The 18,019-nt window shown below is 38.1% G+C and overlaps 1 protein-coding gene across 1 annotated transcript; it reads left to right on the top strand.

The window, feature by feature from the left end:
- The first annotated feature begins 14,739 nt into the window (after nt 1-14,739).
- Nucleotides 14,740-17,677, top strand: LOC122601373 (receptor-like protein 46). Its single transcript, XM_043774136.1, has 2 exons — nt 14,740-15,987; nt 16,119-17,677. Exons 1-2 carry the CDS (start codon nt 14,740-14,742, stop codon nt 17,532-17,534), a joined length of 2,664 nt encoding a protein of 887 aa, XP_043630071.1. The 3' UTR covers nt 17,535-17,677.
- The last annotated feature ends 342 nt before the right edge of the window (nt 17,678-18,019 follow it).

The following is an 18,019-nucleotide window of genomic DNA, read 5'->3' as shown; positions in this document are numbered from 1 at the left end:
TTTTTCCGAGAAAGCCAGCTGGTTAATGAACTCCGGGTTTTTTCTTTCATTTTCGTGGTTTGCTTTTATTCTATCCAGCTCCTCTAGGGCCTCTTCTTGCATTCTTCCCTCAGCAGTTAGAGAAAGGACATCAATAACTTGGTGTTCATTGCCTGCTGAGGAAGTGATGGAGATGTTTAGAGCAGAGAGAGACGAAGGTCTCTTGAAAAAGCCAGCATCAGTAAGCTGCTTTCTTCGTGCGTCAGTCATTTTAGTGACTTCAGCATTTCCTAGGAAGCGAGGATGGAAAATATTCAGTACTTCCTTTGATCCATCCCTAGCCATTTCTTGTGAAAACCGAGCTTCCCATGCTATTCTAACTGCATGAGGACTCATCTACTCTTCCTCTTCATCAAACCTTTCAATTCGTGGAGCATCAACAACTATTAATTGTTGCTCCCCCTCAGCATTCTCACCATCCTTCTCCGTTGTCTCCCCCTCAACATCAGCGGGGAGATCTTCAGCAACGACAACCATTTGAGTTTCCCCTTCAGCACCTACAGGGGGAACTTCACTAACTTTCTCACTGACAACCACCATTGCCAATTCATCATTTTTATCCTCGGTGGCTGCAGCGGTGTTACCTTCTTCTTGCTCATCCAGTACCTTGTCAGCAGAGGCTTCATAGATCTTATTCACAGCCTTACTTACTGCCTCAGTGACAAGGTCTAAGATGGCAACATCAACTTTCTCCCCCTTGGAGGTTGTATCATTAATAACAACCTCCACCGTTGCTGTTGGGGCTGCCTGCTGCTGAAGAAGTTGGGACATCATATTCTTTATTTCCCCAACTTCTTGTTTTAAGTTCATTTGGCGCTTACGATCTTCCTCAGTGAATGAGACATGAGGAGGAAGACTGGCCACTGTAGTCTCTAAGGCATTGATAGCCTTGGTGTTGCTCTCGACCTGGGTGATGAGAAGAGAAACCAGGTCAACAACTCTTTTTGCCTCAGCAGCATGGATGCCTTCTTAGCTGAAAAACAAACAACATTCCCAATCTTGCATAGCGATTGAGAGAAACCTCGAATGGCCTGCTGATCTCTTTTGATGACATTAGTACAGTGCGCAACTTCTCTTGATCAGCAGCCATTGAAACAGATTTTTCTTTAAGTGTCTCGATGCTAGCAGTGTTCTCATTTTGCTTTTTGTACCAGCTCTCCAAGATCTTCACCAATCTGTCATCTTCATGACCTTTGAGTTGAACAGCGAGTGTGGCAGCCTTGGTGAGATCATTTAGCTGGTGTTCCACCCTGGGCAGCCTATCAGAAGAGTTAGTAGAGTAAGAGATACCCAACTCTTTGGCAGTTTGAGATTCAATAACAAGCTTGCCAGCAGATGTGCAACCAAGAACACTTGAGAAAGATGAAGGCATGCCAAGAGAGAGCATGGTGTTCACTGCTGCATAGGTGGAGTCTGAGGTCTGGCAGAGAGAGTCAACACCTCAGCTTCAACATTTGTTGCTGCATTATCATCAGTAGCAGCAGCTTCTTCAAAATTTTCAATGATGGCTACTGCATTTTCATCAGCAGCAGCCTCTTCTCCAGCATCAACCTCCATATCACTCGCTTCAAGTTCATCAGCCTGGTTGGAGGAATCCAGCTGGAATTCATCAACCATGAAATCTCCCAACTCCAGATCACTCTCCTCCTCATCAACACCAACATCAGCATCAACATTTTCAACCAAGTTTTCTTGTGTGACAACCTCAGCACCCTCAACACCAACTCCAGATCCTCAGCACTCTCAAATTCAACACCCATCCTTTCCTCCACTGAAAAATTTAAAGGGGTAGGGGAACCGTGTGCCTCAGCATCAGTGTCTTGTTTCACTAATGCATCATCGGTCGTAGAATGTGTTGTCTCTAGCATCACCTGTGATCTGGCTGCTGACAGCGACTCAGAGGGGTGAGAAGAAGAAGAGGGAAGTGTTTGAGGGGTTGACTCAACTCTCATGGGATGGGGTGGCCCTTGATCTTCACCAACCTGGCTTACAGAAGATTGAGGTGGCTGCTTGCGGTTACCCTTTTTCTTGTCAGCAGCCTTTTTTGAGACTGTTGATGGGCTGGCTAGGTCTCTATTGTCCTTGGGCAGTGAGGAGCTCCTAACCTTAGAAGTTTGGCCCTTTGGTACTCGCTGGTGCTGTTTTGGGACAGCAGCAGGAGGTGAAGTGGAAGAAGTGGTTTTCTTGGTCTTTTTGGGAGCTTTGGAGGTTGCTGGGGGGATTATCAGCATACCAGCTCCAGCAGGGTTCTGTTTATATATTTCAGGGTACATAGAATATAGTACCTGTTTCATTGCTGAAGTGAGCACAACATACTTGGAATCAAATTACTCAGGGTCGCAAGTAGGAATTTTATATATGGAGCTTGCAACCCTTGGGGAGAGAATGAATTGAGCACCTTCAGGGAGGTACTTATCTTTTAGCTCCCATCTGAAGATCAGTGAGAGAAAACGTGCAAAAGGCACTGAGCTTGACCTGTTCTTTATTGTGACTTTCCCCTTCAGGTCTTCAAAACTTACGCTGGCAAAGTCAATATTGCGACCATTTGCCAGCGCATATATCATTTGCATTTGAGCAGCAGTGGCTTGATCAAAAGAGCCACTGTTGCCACCAAGACATTTGGATGACATGACTGAACAGCAGCCTCCACACACCAGGCAGATACTTCTTTTGAGGATTGTTGTGCACAGGTTGTGCTGGTTCCATGTTGGTCCCATATCCAATGCTTAACAACCATTCCTTCCACACTCCGATGGGGACCAAATCAACATATGGATGCTCTTCCGATTGTTTGGGAAGACGAAGAGCATCTCTCAGCGAGTCAACTGAGATGGATATAGAGTGTTCTCCTTTCAGTATTGTGCCAGTAATGGTGCTACTGGAAACTTTATAGTCACACGTCCACCAAAACTCCCTTAGGAGGTGAACACACATCTCCTTGGGATCACTGTAGATGGCCTTTCTAACAGGACATCCCATGATGAAGTCGAGCATGGAAAAGTATCCCTTGATTTTAGACGGGATTTCTGTGGATCCAATATAATTATTGGCCTTGATGACCAGTTTAGATGCTTAGAAAGACACTTGATTAGAAGGACAAATGCCTTCATTATCATAATCTTTGGAAGTGAGATAGGAGAGATTTTCTGAGATTTGTAGTTGTTGTTCAGGAATATTCTTAGATGGAGAAGCCATTTGAAAGATTAAAATGGGAGTAGAGATGAAGAGGATGAAGTGAATGACAATGAGAATATGAAGAATTTGAAAAGATTTGGGAAATATGAGAATGTGAGAAGATTTGAGAGAAAAAATGAGCGTAAAAGATGAAGAAGTGGAAGAGATTTGTATATATATGGCATGGATATGGGCCCTATAATAGCAAAAAGTGAGTCGTCACAAATACTCTCTTTCATAAGTGGCATATAAAATATTATTTTATTTAAAGAAAACTGTATATATGTACGTATTTGGGTTGTATGATGTGACCACATGAACCACGATTTCAACTGTACTCGAGTACATACGGCGCGTACAGTGTACAAGTTGCCCATTTGGGAGAAAATAGAGGTAACCGTTTGAGATATATATCATAAAATATTAACAAAAATACGTAGTGGAATACACTAGGATAATTAGAGGTATCCACTGAAGAGTCACTCTTTTGTTAAAAAAAAAATGGTTACCAAGTTTTCAGTCAGCAACTCAAAGAAAGAGAGAGGCAGTCACTGACTAACTTTATACAATTTTTGGCAAATTGTCAGCCATCAACAGATTTTAGATGTCTTTAGAGCAGCCGTTTGCTGCTGGACTAGATAGGGACTTTCAGCACCCTATTACTTTTGTTATGCTTTTTCCCAAAGCATCAGGGATCAACGGATTTTAGATGTCTTTACCAGCAGCCATTTGCTGCTGGACTTGATAGAGACTTTCAGCACCCTATTACTTTTGTTATGCTTTTTCCCAAAGCATCAGGGATCAACGAATTTTATTTGTCCTTACCAGCAGCCGTTTGCTGCTAGACTAGATAGGGACTTTCAGCACCCTATTACTTTTGTTATGCTTTTTCTCAAAGCATCAGGGATCAACGGATTTTATTTGTCTTTACCAGCAGCCGTTTGCTGCTGGACTAGAGAGACTTTTAGCTCTCTATTGCTTTTCTGTTCAGCGAGTAAGACACACTTGAACTCGCTGAGGTAATCTTGACAAGGGTCAAGAGTTAACTTATAAGAGATATGTAAGCTAAGTAGCAGAGTCACCATGTACCATTCCCAACCTGCTGACTAGATCTTTGAATCTTTTTTCATCTAAAGGTTTAGTGAAAATGTCAGCAAGTTGATCATCAGTGGGGATGAAGTAGATTTCAACATCCTCCTTCATGACATTGTCACGAATGAAGTGATACCTAATATCTATGTGTTTTGTTTTGGAATGCTGAACAGGATTATGTGTAATGGCAATGGCGCTTGTATTATCACACATGATTGGGATCTTAGAGAAATCTAAGTCATAGTCAGCGAGTTGATTTTTCATCCAAAGGACTTGAGCGCAACAACTCGCTGCAGATACGTACTCTGCTTCAACAGTGGAGATGGAAATTGTATGTTGTTTCTTACTAGACCAATTAGTCAGCCTTCCCCCCAACAGTTGACATCCACCACTGGTACTTGTCCTATCTAACATGCACCCAGCATAGTCAGAGTCAGAGTATGCAACTAAGTCAAAGTTTGAATCTTTGGGATACTAAAGACATAAGGAGGAAGTCCCTTTGAGGTATTTGAAGATTTGCTTAAAAGTGAGTAAGTGAGACTCCCTGGGGAACGCTTGATATCTTGCACAAAGACAAGTAGCAAACATGATGTCAGGACGACTCGCTGTGAGATACATCAACGAGCCAATCATCCCACGATAGTGGGTTGGGTTCACATGCTTTCCATCTGAGTCAACATGGAGATTATTTGGAGGGGACATAGGAGTGGGCTTAGGAGTGATATTTGTCATATCAAACTTAGCCAGCATGTCCCTAATGTATTTTTCTTGGTTTATAAAAATTCCATCAGAGAGTTGACGAATTTGTAAACCAGAAGGTTAGTTCACCCATCATACTCATTTCAAAGTGAGATGACATCAGTGAGCTAAACTTTTTGCAAAGTTTCTTGCTGGAGGATCCAAAGATAATGTCATCTACATAAATTTGGACATATAGAATGGATCCACGCTGAAACTCATTTGAAAGAAGAAATTCAGAAAGAGTATCATACCAAGCTCTGGGAGCTTGTTTAAGACCATATAAGGCCTTGTAAAGACGATACACATGGTGTGGCTTGGCTGGATCTTCAAAACCAGGTGCTGCTCCACATAAACTTCTTCTTCGAGTTTTTCATTTAGGAAGGCACTCCATCCATTTGATAAACTGTGAAGTTTCGATAAGCAGCATGTGCCAGGAATAAGCGTCTAGCTTCTAGTCGGGCCACTGGAGCAAAGGTTTCGTCATAGTCAACACCTTCTTCTTGAAGGTAACCTTGTGCAACCAGCCTAGCCTTGTTATGTATAACAACACCATCTTCGTCCATTTTATTCCTATAAACCCATTTTGTACCAATGGGTTCTTTACCAGGAGGAAGAGGTACTAAAAACCAGACATGTTGTCTTTGAAATTGGGTAAGTTCCTCTTGCATGGCAGCAACCCATGAAGGGTCAATAATTGCCTCTCCAATATTTTTAGAAGTGATCATTGACAAGAAATTAACATAGAGACATGAATTTCTGGTCGCTGATCGAGTCATAATACCATGCTGAAGATCACCAATCACTTGATGGGCAGGATGACTAGATGTCCATTTAATTGCAGGAACACTTGATGAACCAAGTAAAGGGGCAGCGGAAGACTGGGAATAGGTTCAGCAGGAGAACTATAAGAAGAGAGATCAATAGTTAGAGTTGATTCAATAGGACTTTGATCAGAGGAGCCATTTGACTAGGTAGAGTCATCATTGATGATGGGGTCATCAGTAGACCCCATGTCTTCAGTATTAGCTGAAGCATCATGAAACTCTTCATCAGCAGAGTCATCAACTTGCATATCACCAGCCAGTGATCTAGGTTTGGCTAACGCAGCATGGATTGATCTTAAAATGGGCTCAACTGGCTCAATCGTGTAGATGTGAGCAGCAACTTGCTCAAGTTCACGTTCCACTGAACTGTCCTCAGTGAGTAGCTGATTATCAAGAGGCAGCGAGCAAGAAGCATCAACAAATGAGTCAACAGCTTCCATAGGAGGATCAGTGAGCTCATTGACTATCTCTTTAGAGGATGAAGATTGGATATCTTTGAGAGCTGAAGAGCTCTCATCAAAAGTGACATGAATAGATTCATCCACCTTTTGAAGACGAGTATTAAACACTCTGAAAGCTTTGCTGATGGCAGAATATCCAACGAAGTAACCATCATCAGCTTTAGGATCAAATTTTCCAAGATGATCCTTATTACTAAGAAGAAAGACTGGGCAACCAAATACATGAAAGTATTTGATTTAAGGTTTCTTGCCTCTCAAAATTCCGTATGTTGTCTTGTCATGTCTTTTGACAACGAGACAGCGATTTTGAGTGTGGCAGGCAGTGCTGACAGCCTCTGCCCAAAACCTGCTCGGCAGAGAGGACTCGCTGAGCATTGTTCGTGCTGCCTCAATTAGAGTTTTGTTTCTCCTTTCAGCAACACCATTTTGCTCAGGGGTTCTAGTTGAAGAGAAATTTTGTGAGATCCCTTCATCAGCACAAAAGGATTCAAGAGTGTGGTTTCTAAACTCAGTGCCATGGTCGCTTCTGAGTTCTTTAACCCTTATGCTGTTGAGATTTTCCATTTTCTTGATGAATTTAATGATCTCATCAGCAGCATCACTCTTGGAATGAAGAAAGATAGTCCAAGTATATCGTGAATATTCATCCACAATAACTAAAGTGTATCTGCTACCCTTTAGACTTTGGACATTTACTGGACCAAAAAGGTCCATGTGAAGAAGATGAAAGCAGTCTTTGACAGAATTGGCTTGTTTTGTTTTGAAAGAAGATCTATGGCTTTTACCTTTTTCACAAGCACCAAAGAGTCTATCTTTTTCAAAAGAGAGAGGAGGAAGGCCACGAACAAGGTTCTTTTTGGCCAATGAATTGATGGTTTTAAAATTCACATGCGACATACGCTTGTGCCATGACCAATTTAATTCGAATGCTGACTTAGCAAAGAAACAAGTCTCACTATCAGTCTTGATAGGAGTGAAGTCTACAAGATATGCATCTCTTTTTCTTGGTGCTACCAAGATGACTTCCTTGTTTATATTTACAACAGTGCCTTGATGTTTATCAAGAATCACTTTGTAATCAGCATCACAAAGTTAACTAATGCTTATGAGATTATGTTTTAATCCATTTACATAGGCAACTTTGGAAAATTTGATAAGACCATTGGAAAGAAGACCAAACCCTTCAGTTTATCCAGTGGAGTTATCACCAAACACTACAGTAGGACCAGGTGCCTCTGTATAGTTATCCAACAGTGACTTAGAGCCAGTCATGTGTTTTGAACAGCCGCTGTCCAAATACCACACTCCTTTTCCCAGCGAGCCCTACATGGATATAATAGAAGGATTTAGGCTTCACTTTGGAACTCATCAATAACCCTGTCAGCAGGGTTAGGGGAAGGGTCATTAGAGGAAGATGTTGGCTCTGTTGATAGAGCATCCTCAAGAGTGGGAAAGTTACCCACATTGACATTTCCAAAGGTGGGATCGTTTTCTTCAAAAGGCATGATGTTAGTCTCATTGCTTTGAAGATATACATAGCTGCTGACAACGTCAGGAGCACTGTATTCAATCAGCCTAGATGGATGTCCCCGTGCATTTGAAATGATTCTTTGGGAATGAGGAACTTCAATGTGCTAGACGAGGAAGATGCTCCATCAGATATAGAAGAACTTGGTTGTGTAGCAACCTCTAGAGCATTCCTTGAGCTTACACTTTCACATTTAGAGGCAACATGTCCTCTGCTGCTACATAGATAGCATTTTTTAACAGAGGAAGTGCCTTTTTGGTTCAGATTGAGAAAGTCTTTCAGCTGAGATGAAAGATCATTGACTCGTTGAGTAAGCACATTGATCTAAGGATTAGAGGAAGATGCCTTGCCTTTTTGCTTAGACTTAGATTTGTTTCTTTGTTTAGGTCTAGGTAGAGGCATCTGAGGAACAGGACCAAGTATGGATTGACCATTGTGATCATAAGGATTTTGAGATCCTTGAATGGTTATCCATACTTGTCTTCCAGCAAGGTAGAAAGAAGAGGATGGACCCTGCTGAGATAGAGGTTGAGGATGAGGCATTTTTCTAGGAGTAGTTGGCCTAGATTGATGATTGGGAGTTGCTGACCTCATTTGCCTATGAGGCAGATACTCCCTGTTTGTCATAGAGAATAGAGAATGCTGATTGGGCATTTGTCCTCTCTGTGGGGTTGTGGGTCTCAGTTGCTGATGTGGCAAGTGCCCTCTTTGAGGAGTAACAGGTCTTACTTGCTGATATAGCAAGTGTCCGCGCTGAGGAGTAACATGTCTCACTTACTGATGTGGCAAGTGTCCTCGCTGAGGAGTAGTTGACCTGTTTAGAGAAGGGAGCCTTCCTCTTTGAGGAGTGTTGCTCCTAGGAGTTGACCTAGTTGATATAGACAAGTTTTGAGGGGTCTGCTGATTAAATAGACCATCAGCAGGTAAATCCCTAGACGGAAGTACTTGCTGAAGTTTATCATCAGTGAACCTGACACGTCTTTTCATTAGACGGTCATGCTGGCCATCCTTATGACTAACATGAGCAGGCTCTTGAGATGAAGAAGTTGATGGAGCACATGAAGATTGCTGACTGACTGAATTCACTCTCAAAGGAGTGTTGTAGTCATAAGACACAGCAACCGTGCTTCTCTTAAAGGGTTCAACATACTTGTTGGGAAGCTGCTGAGGAGTAATGGGTTTATGCCTGTCACTTGAGATATCCCCTTTAAAAGTTCTTGGAGGAGAATATTGAATTTTCCCTTCATGTGGCATCATGTCAACAATAGGGAGGTGAGAGAACATGTTATAGGTGCTGGTTGAGGAACTAGCACATTTAACTTCAACAAAAGAAGATACACTGGTGGAAGAAGTGGCACTTACATCCATTTCAGTGTGGTAGTCATTTTGTCCCTTGACAAAGTACCTTTTTTCATCTCTTCATGAGAGATTGTAGAGGAGGGAGGAATAGAAATTTCTGGCTTAACATCATCGTTGAACGAGTCAACAAGTGAAGCAGCAGCATCAAAATCGCCACCAATCACTGCCTGAACTTGAGCAGGGACTTGTTCACTTAGACACTGATGATGAAACTTAGAAGCTTTTGACCATGAGGTCACAATCTTCTTTAGATTAGAGACTTCAAGCTTGAGTTTTTCATTCTCAAGTTAGAGTTTTTGAGTCATTAGCTCGTGAGACTGAAGTTCTACATGAACATTCTTCAGTTTCAAGAGTTTTTCAGACTTTTCACTTAATTCTGTGCTAGCAGAGTTAAGTTTTTTTTGAAGTTCAGTGCGTAGAGTTTCTACAAACTGAAGATCACAGGACAAAGACTCAATAATTTTGGTCTTCTCATCATCAAAAGAGGAGAGAAGAGAATGTACCTTTTTGACAGTGACATTTACCCACTGACTAGAGGAGACTTGATCTTTGGTTAGTGCATCACCATCAGCGAGTGCCATCCGGCACATGGTGTCAACATAATCTTCATCATCTGACTCATCCGAGTCAGCCCAATCATGCTCTTTAGCAACCAGTCCTTTTGCTAGTGTTTTGGCTTCCTCATTTCAGCCATCTTAGCCTTCAGCTGATAGTATTTGTTCTTGTACTCATCAGCAGACTTGGAAAAGTTAGATTTGGGAGCAGCTGGAGTGGGGATAGAGACCCTGCACTCTTTTTGGTAATGGCCTTTTCTGCCACACCTCCAGCATTCTTCCTGTGATTTATCAACAGGAGGCTTGTAAGGAGCAACCGACTTACGGTTGTTCCATTTTCTGAATATTTCTTTCCAGCAAGAAGAGCAAAGCTCATAAAGTCACTAAACGTCTCTTGTTTTTCATCAGCATCAAGCTCATCAACAAGAGTTTGGATAGGATCAGGAAGATTAAAAGTGCTGGCACCATCATTGAGATCGATGGGCTCAGCAGAGATAAGAGCAATAGGATCAGAAATTGGATGGGAAGACATGCTGACGGAGAAAGAGGAGCCAGCATGTCTCCTGGCATCAGCAGAGGCTCGAATGTTTTGAGCCAAAGCCCTCTCTTCAAATTGAAGAGTGCCAAAAAGTTCCTCAAGATCAAAATCCTGAATTTTCTTTGTGGTACGGAGGGTTTGTCTTAAGTTTTGCCACTTAAGAGGAAGAGAATTGATGAATTTGTGGCATACTTCAAAATTATCATGAGTAATGCCAACATTAGTCATATCATTGAGCAACCCTTTAAAGCGAGTATAGGTGCCCTCAAGACTTTCATCAGGAAGAGAGAAGAAATTTTCATAGGCCCGTTTTAGGTCTATTTTCTTTATTTTAATAAGGTTAGCAGAACCTTCATAGGTGCTGACCAGCCTATCCCAAACTTCCTTTGAAGAGGGATACTTGATGACAAGCTTCATGATTTCCAGTAGGCAGAGTGACAATTATCATGTTTTTAAGCCTGGCATCAAGATTAACCAGTTTTCGCTCTTCATCAGTCCACTGGACCTCTGGTTTTACCAGGTCAGTCACAATCTCAGGAGCATCAGGTGTTGCTCCTAGTGTTCTTTGAACATACATAGGTACGTATGGACCCTCAGTTAATATAGTCAATAAGTAGGGTTCCACACTGGCGATATGAAGAAGCATTCTCTCCTTCCAAGACCCAAAATCTTTGGGCTCGGATTTTGGAGGACTAGACACATAACCAAAGTCACGTGTATTCACAAGGCTAGGTACAGACGACATGTTCTTGTTTTAAGGACAAGATTTTAAGAAGAGAAAAGAACAGAGAATTTATGTAAACACAATAAGGCAAACAGATATTGTTCCAATGATTTAGGAACGGTGGCTCTGATACCACTGACAGTCCACGAATGCACAACTTATGTTATAATTAAGTTAGACAAGAAAGTAAATAAGAAGATAAACAACAAGTATGCTGAACCCTTTAAGAGAAGCACCGGTCTTATTTATCCTTGTTGGATAATTATTATTTTACGAGTGTTATTTACTTGTTGTTAGAACTATTATGAGTATAATTTTTTTGTCGTATTGTCTTTGAATAAGTATATATTTCATATGTCAAAATTTTTGGAAACATAAATTATCAATAACAAAACGTTATCGAACTAATTAAAATCGCGCAACGTGCAAATGGAAACAATTGTTATTTTGCCTTTAAATAAATATATTAAATATATACATTTGATATAATAAACTTTAAACAAACCTATATATGATATAATGTTTGTTAATTCAACGTAAGTATATTAAATAACACAATATTTATACCACATTGTAATGGGGATATATTAGCTACATTGCAATGTAGTTTAACTGCATTAATTGAATAAAAATAAATTTATATTCTTAATATTTGATAGTTTCCTACCATTTTCATCAATCCAACTGTGAATCAATGAATTGAAATGCAATCTTTAAAATTTCACAGCACATTAACTTTATCATTATGTAAATTCTTGAATATTTCGATGGTGGATTTAGTTAAAAAAGGTGATATTGATACATAAACTAGTGCCACCACTCAAAATTCACCAGCTAGTATATTTCGATGGTGCACATTAAATACCGATTTGTTCACCACTGCAACTCATATGCTTATATATAATACTTTTATTTTTATTTTATGCCATCGAAATATATAGATATCTATATATTACATAATCAGATTTAATAGTTCACTTTAAATGATTACTGACCTAATAAATAAAAGAGGGAGAAGATTTTCTTAAGTTTATTTTAACTTAAGGGATCAAATTACATACATCAGGAAATCCTCTCCCAGTTAAAAAAAAAGGAAATGAAACGAAAAACCAGTACCACTTGTTTTTTAACTGTTTCAGCCATTAGTTCTAGAAACAATTACCCAGCAGCCTATTAAATCATATATAAAAGTAGTATCAGCACCTTAATAGTAACAAATTTTTTAAATGTTTCTAATCATTTGTTATATAATTGTGAATATTATTAAAATATAAAAATGTTCTAAAAAATATAACTACAATACATACAATATTTATTGAAGATGAACTATTATATACCACAATAATATATATAAAGAGAGTATTTAAAATTAACCCGTCCATAAGACGAGATCTACTTAGCTTATGTATTCAAGACATACGTATTTGAATCACTCATTAATATGTCTTTTTAAGTTCCTACATTTTCAAAATTTATTTGTTATTTTCATCTTTAATATCCTTATTATTTTTTAAATTTATTTGTTATTTTTAGATAAAATTTTATACTATTATATTTTACGACTATTTACAATAAATACAATTTCGATTTAATTATAATTCATGTTTGAAGAATAAAAATTCAACAAATGGAAGCTTATTTGTTATTTTGGTTATGATTTTGTATTATAAATCGATTCATACAACTATAATATTTACTAATAATATTTTATTTATGCATCTTTGAAACTGTATTAGCAAGAAGATGCATTGCAACATCAGCCAATCTCTATATATATATAATTTTCTATCTCAAAGTGATGATATGGTATATTTCTGGTGTCGCCACATCATCTTTTTCTTACATAGCATTCATATGTTAATCATCTACTAGAACGTGACAAATAATCATCCAGTCACCAGTCACATTTACATATGAGTTCAACTCTCGATCACTTTATAAAAAATTAAATTGAGGATGATTGGGGTTTGAACCAACTATCTCAATTTCTTATGGAAGATATCACACCCACTTCATCTAAGAAAGTTATTACGTAAATTTCTTAAACTTTCATAGATAACTATTGATATGTTAACCCACTTTCCTTAATTTGCCAAACATATCACGACAATATATATATATATATAACATCCCAACACTAAAATTTGTTTACTACAAACAATTAATGATAAGTATTTAAAATAAACATAAGCAATTAAACTATAATGTTTGTCCAAAGAAGATATATGTCTATGTTAACATATAACATTTTTTTTTTAATAATATAAGGTTTAATATAATTTACCGTAATATTACTAGATTTAATAATGTATTCAATACACAAATTATTTATCACATATTCGAGATAATATTTAATATATTTAAAAAAAAAAAAATCTAAGACACATAATACAAATGTAAGAGTTCGAGTTTTGATGGTTGGTGGCAAAATAAAAAAAATGAGTTATGTAAGTTGCTTCATTTACATTTACATTTACGTTGTGAATAAAATAATCAATTTTTATTTGTTGCCAAAATAATAATTGCTATCAATTTTTATTTTTTTTCTTTGTCGACTGAAGAGCCCAAAGTTATCGAAAAATGAGTCATACACATCAACAACAACTACAACAAAGTCCAATACACGTATATTGGGGTATAAGAGGAGAGATGTAAACAATTTTGTCTTCACTTAAAGGTAGAAAAACTACTTTTATAAAGACTTCCGGCCAAACAGATTAAAGAACGAAAGGAGCCCTAAATAAATAAATAAATAATATTATAAACTAATTTAATTTGATAAATAACTTAAAGAGAGACTGTTAAATAAATAGTTATTATTATAGTCGATAAAGATAATTGGTATTTTAATATATATTTATTGCCATCATACTAATATAAAATATTTGTTGGTAAGTATAAAATAATTACAAGTTTATAAAATAATCTTAAATACATATGCATTTTTTTTAACTAATTGTGTTCTTTTAAATATAATTACACTTTATTAATATAAGATTCTAACAGTGACTCTTTTTTATCATGTAGTTATCTAAATGTGAATATATATACTTAATTAAATGGTATGTACTTTTTTTTATCAAATTTGATAGAAAACTTTAAGAATAACTAAACATAATTACATTTTTTATAAATAACACATAACACATTCTCACGAATCAAAAATTGTTGGCACTCGGTCAATATGCAATCACTCACTCAATCGATAAAAGCTAATCAGGGTAAAAATCTCTTTTACCCACGAACCAGAAATTATACGAGTAGTATATTGAATCTTTCTTCTTATTCATTAGTTTATATATATATATATATATATATATGTTTAGATGGTATTATTTAAAAATTAAGATTGCTAAATCAACATATCTATGACTATGATTATCGAGGAATAGTATGAAATCAGATAAACGTGCAACGCACGGGGACTAATCGAGAAATAGTATGAAATCGGATAAACGTGCAACGCAAGAGGTCTAATCTAGTTAATTAATATATAGGTAGTAGTATTACTTGCTCAGTAGTAACAAGTTTTTTTTTTTTTACTATTTATGATCATTCGTTTGTTGGAATATAGTTATGAATTATGATTATGAGATTTTCGGTAAAGCCAGCGTAGACTTGTCTTCAAATGCTACTCGATCCCCCTCAAATCTTTCTCTATATATAATCCTCTCAAAAAATGAATCAAATCTGGTAAGAGCAATAATGGCAAATACACGGGTGTTAAAGTTAATTTTATCAATGCTGTTCATAATACTCAATTCCATTGCAAACCCATCCTTCTCCTGTCCACTACATCAAAAACAAGCACTTCTCCACTTCAAATCCACTCTCACCACCATCATGGGTCTGAATATTAAACTAAAATCATGGAATCCCCATTCTGCTGATTGTTGTTCTTGGGAATATGTCAATTGTAGTGCTAGAACCGTCACAGAGCTCCACCTGTTTGAGCTTCTCCCTCCACCCGATATCAATCCGGTTCCGGTATTTTCCAGCATCCTAACTCCGCTTTTTCACATCCGTTCGTTGGAGCTACTTGATATCTCATGGAATTCGATGTTAGGAGAGATCCCGGGAGATGGGTTTGGGAATCTAACCAAACTCATTCACCTTAACATGGCGGGTAACGGATTTAATGGCTCGATTCCCACCCAATTATTTCAGTTAACCAACTTACATTACTTGGATTTGGGCAACATGATCATTGATTTGGGCGACTCTCCCCACTATCGGACATCAAGGCGAAATTTGCCAACCAAAAATTCTCTTTCCGGAAACATTCCAGAAGAGATTGGGAATCTAACCAAACTCATTCACCTTGACCTGACGGGTAACAGATTTTACGGCTCTATTCCCATCAAATTTTTCCAGTTAACAAACTTACGTTACTTGGATCTGGGCAACAATTTACTCGTTGGGAAACTAAGGCCTGAACTAAGGTCTTTTCGAAATTTGACTATCCTGAGGTTAACTAAAAATAATTTCCATGGTCCGATTCCTACTCAACTTTTCGAACTCAAATCTCTTCGGCGTCTTTTTTTATCAGTAAATCTGTTCGATGGGGCTTTAAGCCCCAAAATTGGCAGGCTTCAGAATCTTGAAACACTGTTGTTGTTTGCAAATTATCTTTCGGGAAATATCCCAGAAGAGATTGGAAATTTAACAAAGATAACAGTTTTATCTTTACAAAATAATGAATTTTCTGGCATAATCCCGTCTTCATTTGCAAACCTGAAGAAGCTGGACGTCTTGGATTTGTCTGAAAATTCTTTATCCACGCTTCCAGCTATAGGAAGGCTACCCAACATTACCAAACTTGACCTGAGCGCCAACAGCTTTACGGGCCCGATCCCATCAGGAATACGAAACTTGGTAAGTTGGATAACCTTCGGCTCCATGACAACATGTTCTCTGGGGAAATCCCAACTTGGTTATTCAAAATCAGAACTCTAGAGGTATTGTTCATCGGTGGACAAGGAAGCAACCTAGTTTGGAATAACAAAACCAAGATTGTTCCAAGATTTAGTCTTCAACACCTTTCTATCACTTCTTGTCAAATTTGGGGCCCCATTCCTGAATAGATTTCATCACAGAAAGAACTGGTGTATCTTGATTTGAGCGCCAATCAATTGGAGGGAGGATTCCCTGATTGGCTTGCTGAGATGCAACATATGGAAATATTGGTTCTTACGGATAACAATCTCACCGGATCAATCCCTTCTCGCCTATTTGAATCTACTATTTTACTGCACCTTGAATTGACCAGGAACAAATTTTCCGACGAGTTTCCGGAAAACATAGGAAATGCCACAGGGATGGATTTCGTTTTGTTGGCGGAAAATAATCTTTCAGGACACATTCCAACGTCCATCTCCAAGATTGACAGTCTAACTACTTTGGACTTGTCCAAAAACAGATTTTCCGGTAATAATTTGCCTATTTTTGGACATACTTCTAGTTTGCTTATCATAGATTTGTCCTACAACAATCTTTCCGGTAAGGTGCCAACCACTTTTCCCGAAGCAATCCAAGTTGTTTGTTTAGCGGGGAATAGATTTTCTGGTGAGCTTCCTTGGAATTTGACTAAATTGGTCCACCTCCAACTTCTTGATCTCCATGACAATGAGCTTACCGGAAATTTACAGTATACCCTGCCTCATATGTCAACTCTTAGAATTCTTATTCTAAGAAACAATTCCTTTCAAGGATTGATCCCCAACAATATCTCTAGCCTCAGCTTCCTTCAGTTTCTTGATCTCTCCCATAACTATATAATAGGAAGTATTCCCCGAGAGATCGCAAACCTTCCAAGAATGATCGAAAGGCCGTCAACGCCATCCTCTGCAGTTAAGGAGGGACATATGATTGCCATGTCTGTCGGTCAAGATTTCAACAGAGCTGAGGACTTGATTGTGAATTGGAAAAAATCTTTTCAAGGTATACCGATTCGCAAGCTCATACAATACGTTTTGTTAGATTTGTCGGGTAACAATATATCCAGTGAACTTCCGGCATCCTTGGGCAAACTCAAAGGCCTAAAGTCGCTCAACGTATCACACAACAGGATTTCCGGGCACATTCCTGCGTCTTTTGGTGATCTACAAAGCGTAGAAAGCTTGGACTTGTCACACAACGAAATATCGGGTCCAATTCCTCAATCATTTGCAAAGCTTGGCAACCTCACACTTCTAGATGTGAGTGACAACAGACTTACTGGTAAGATTCCTACTGGTGGGCAAATGGACACTATGAATGAGTTGAGATATTTTCAAAACAACAATGGATTATGCGGTGTGCAGATTAATATCACATGTCCCGAGGATATCCCACCATCACAAGGAAGTAGTACTGACGATGAAAAAGAATCATGGTTTCTCTGGGAGGCAACTTGGGTCGGTTTCCCAATTGGATTTTTCGCATCAATCTTGATCTGGAGGTCGGTTTCCCAGTTGGGTTACATATTATTTCGTATCAAAATCTTTGTATTGTGCCGTTAATTGATCGAATTGTTCGACTTATAATTGTCTCTCAACGAAAGTCGTATATAATATTAATGTACTCCATAGCAATATATGTACGTCTACAATTTGCTTTCACCCTGGTTATTTCTCAACAAACGATCCTTCTTTTTGTTTATGAACTAATCGACTCAATTGTAATCTAAACATCTGAATACGTTACGTACGTATGTAAGGATTACATGCTTTCTAGATATCTTACTTATTTTATGCATGCTTTTTTGTAATAAAAATATTGAAAACAAAAACAGGATGTAGATATATTTTCCCCTATTAAATACAGTACAAATTTGCGTAAAGTGTTAATAAAAAATAATTACTTGACTAACATTTATGAAATATCGGTCAATTTGATATCTATATAATTATTAAAGCAGTAGTTATTAACCAAACAATTCTAAGACATCTTTAACTTAAACTAGCTTATAATATTGTCACATAGGATTTATCCTACGTGACATCTC

Source organism: Erigeron canadensis, chromosome 5 (assembly GCF_010389155.1).
Source record: "Erigeron canadensis isolate Cc75 chromosome 5, C_canadensis_v1, whole genome shotgun sequence".
In the NCBI taxonomy this organism is placed as follows: domain Eukaryota; kingdom Viridiplantae; phylum Streptophyta; class Magnoliopsida; order Asterales; family Asteraceae; genus Erigeron; species Erigeron canadensis.
This window is presented reverse-complemented; position numbering and strand designations above follow the sequence as displayed.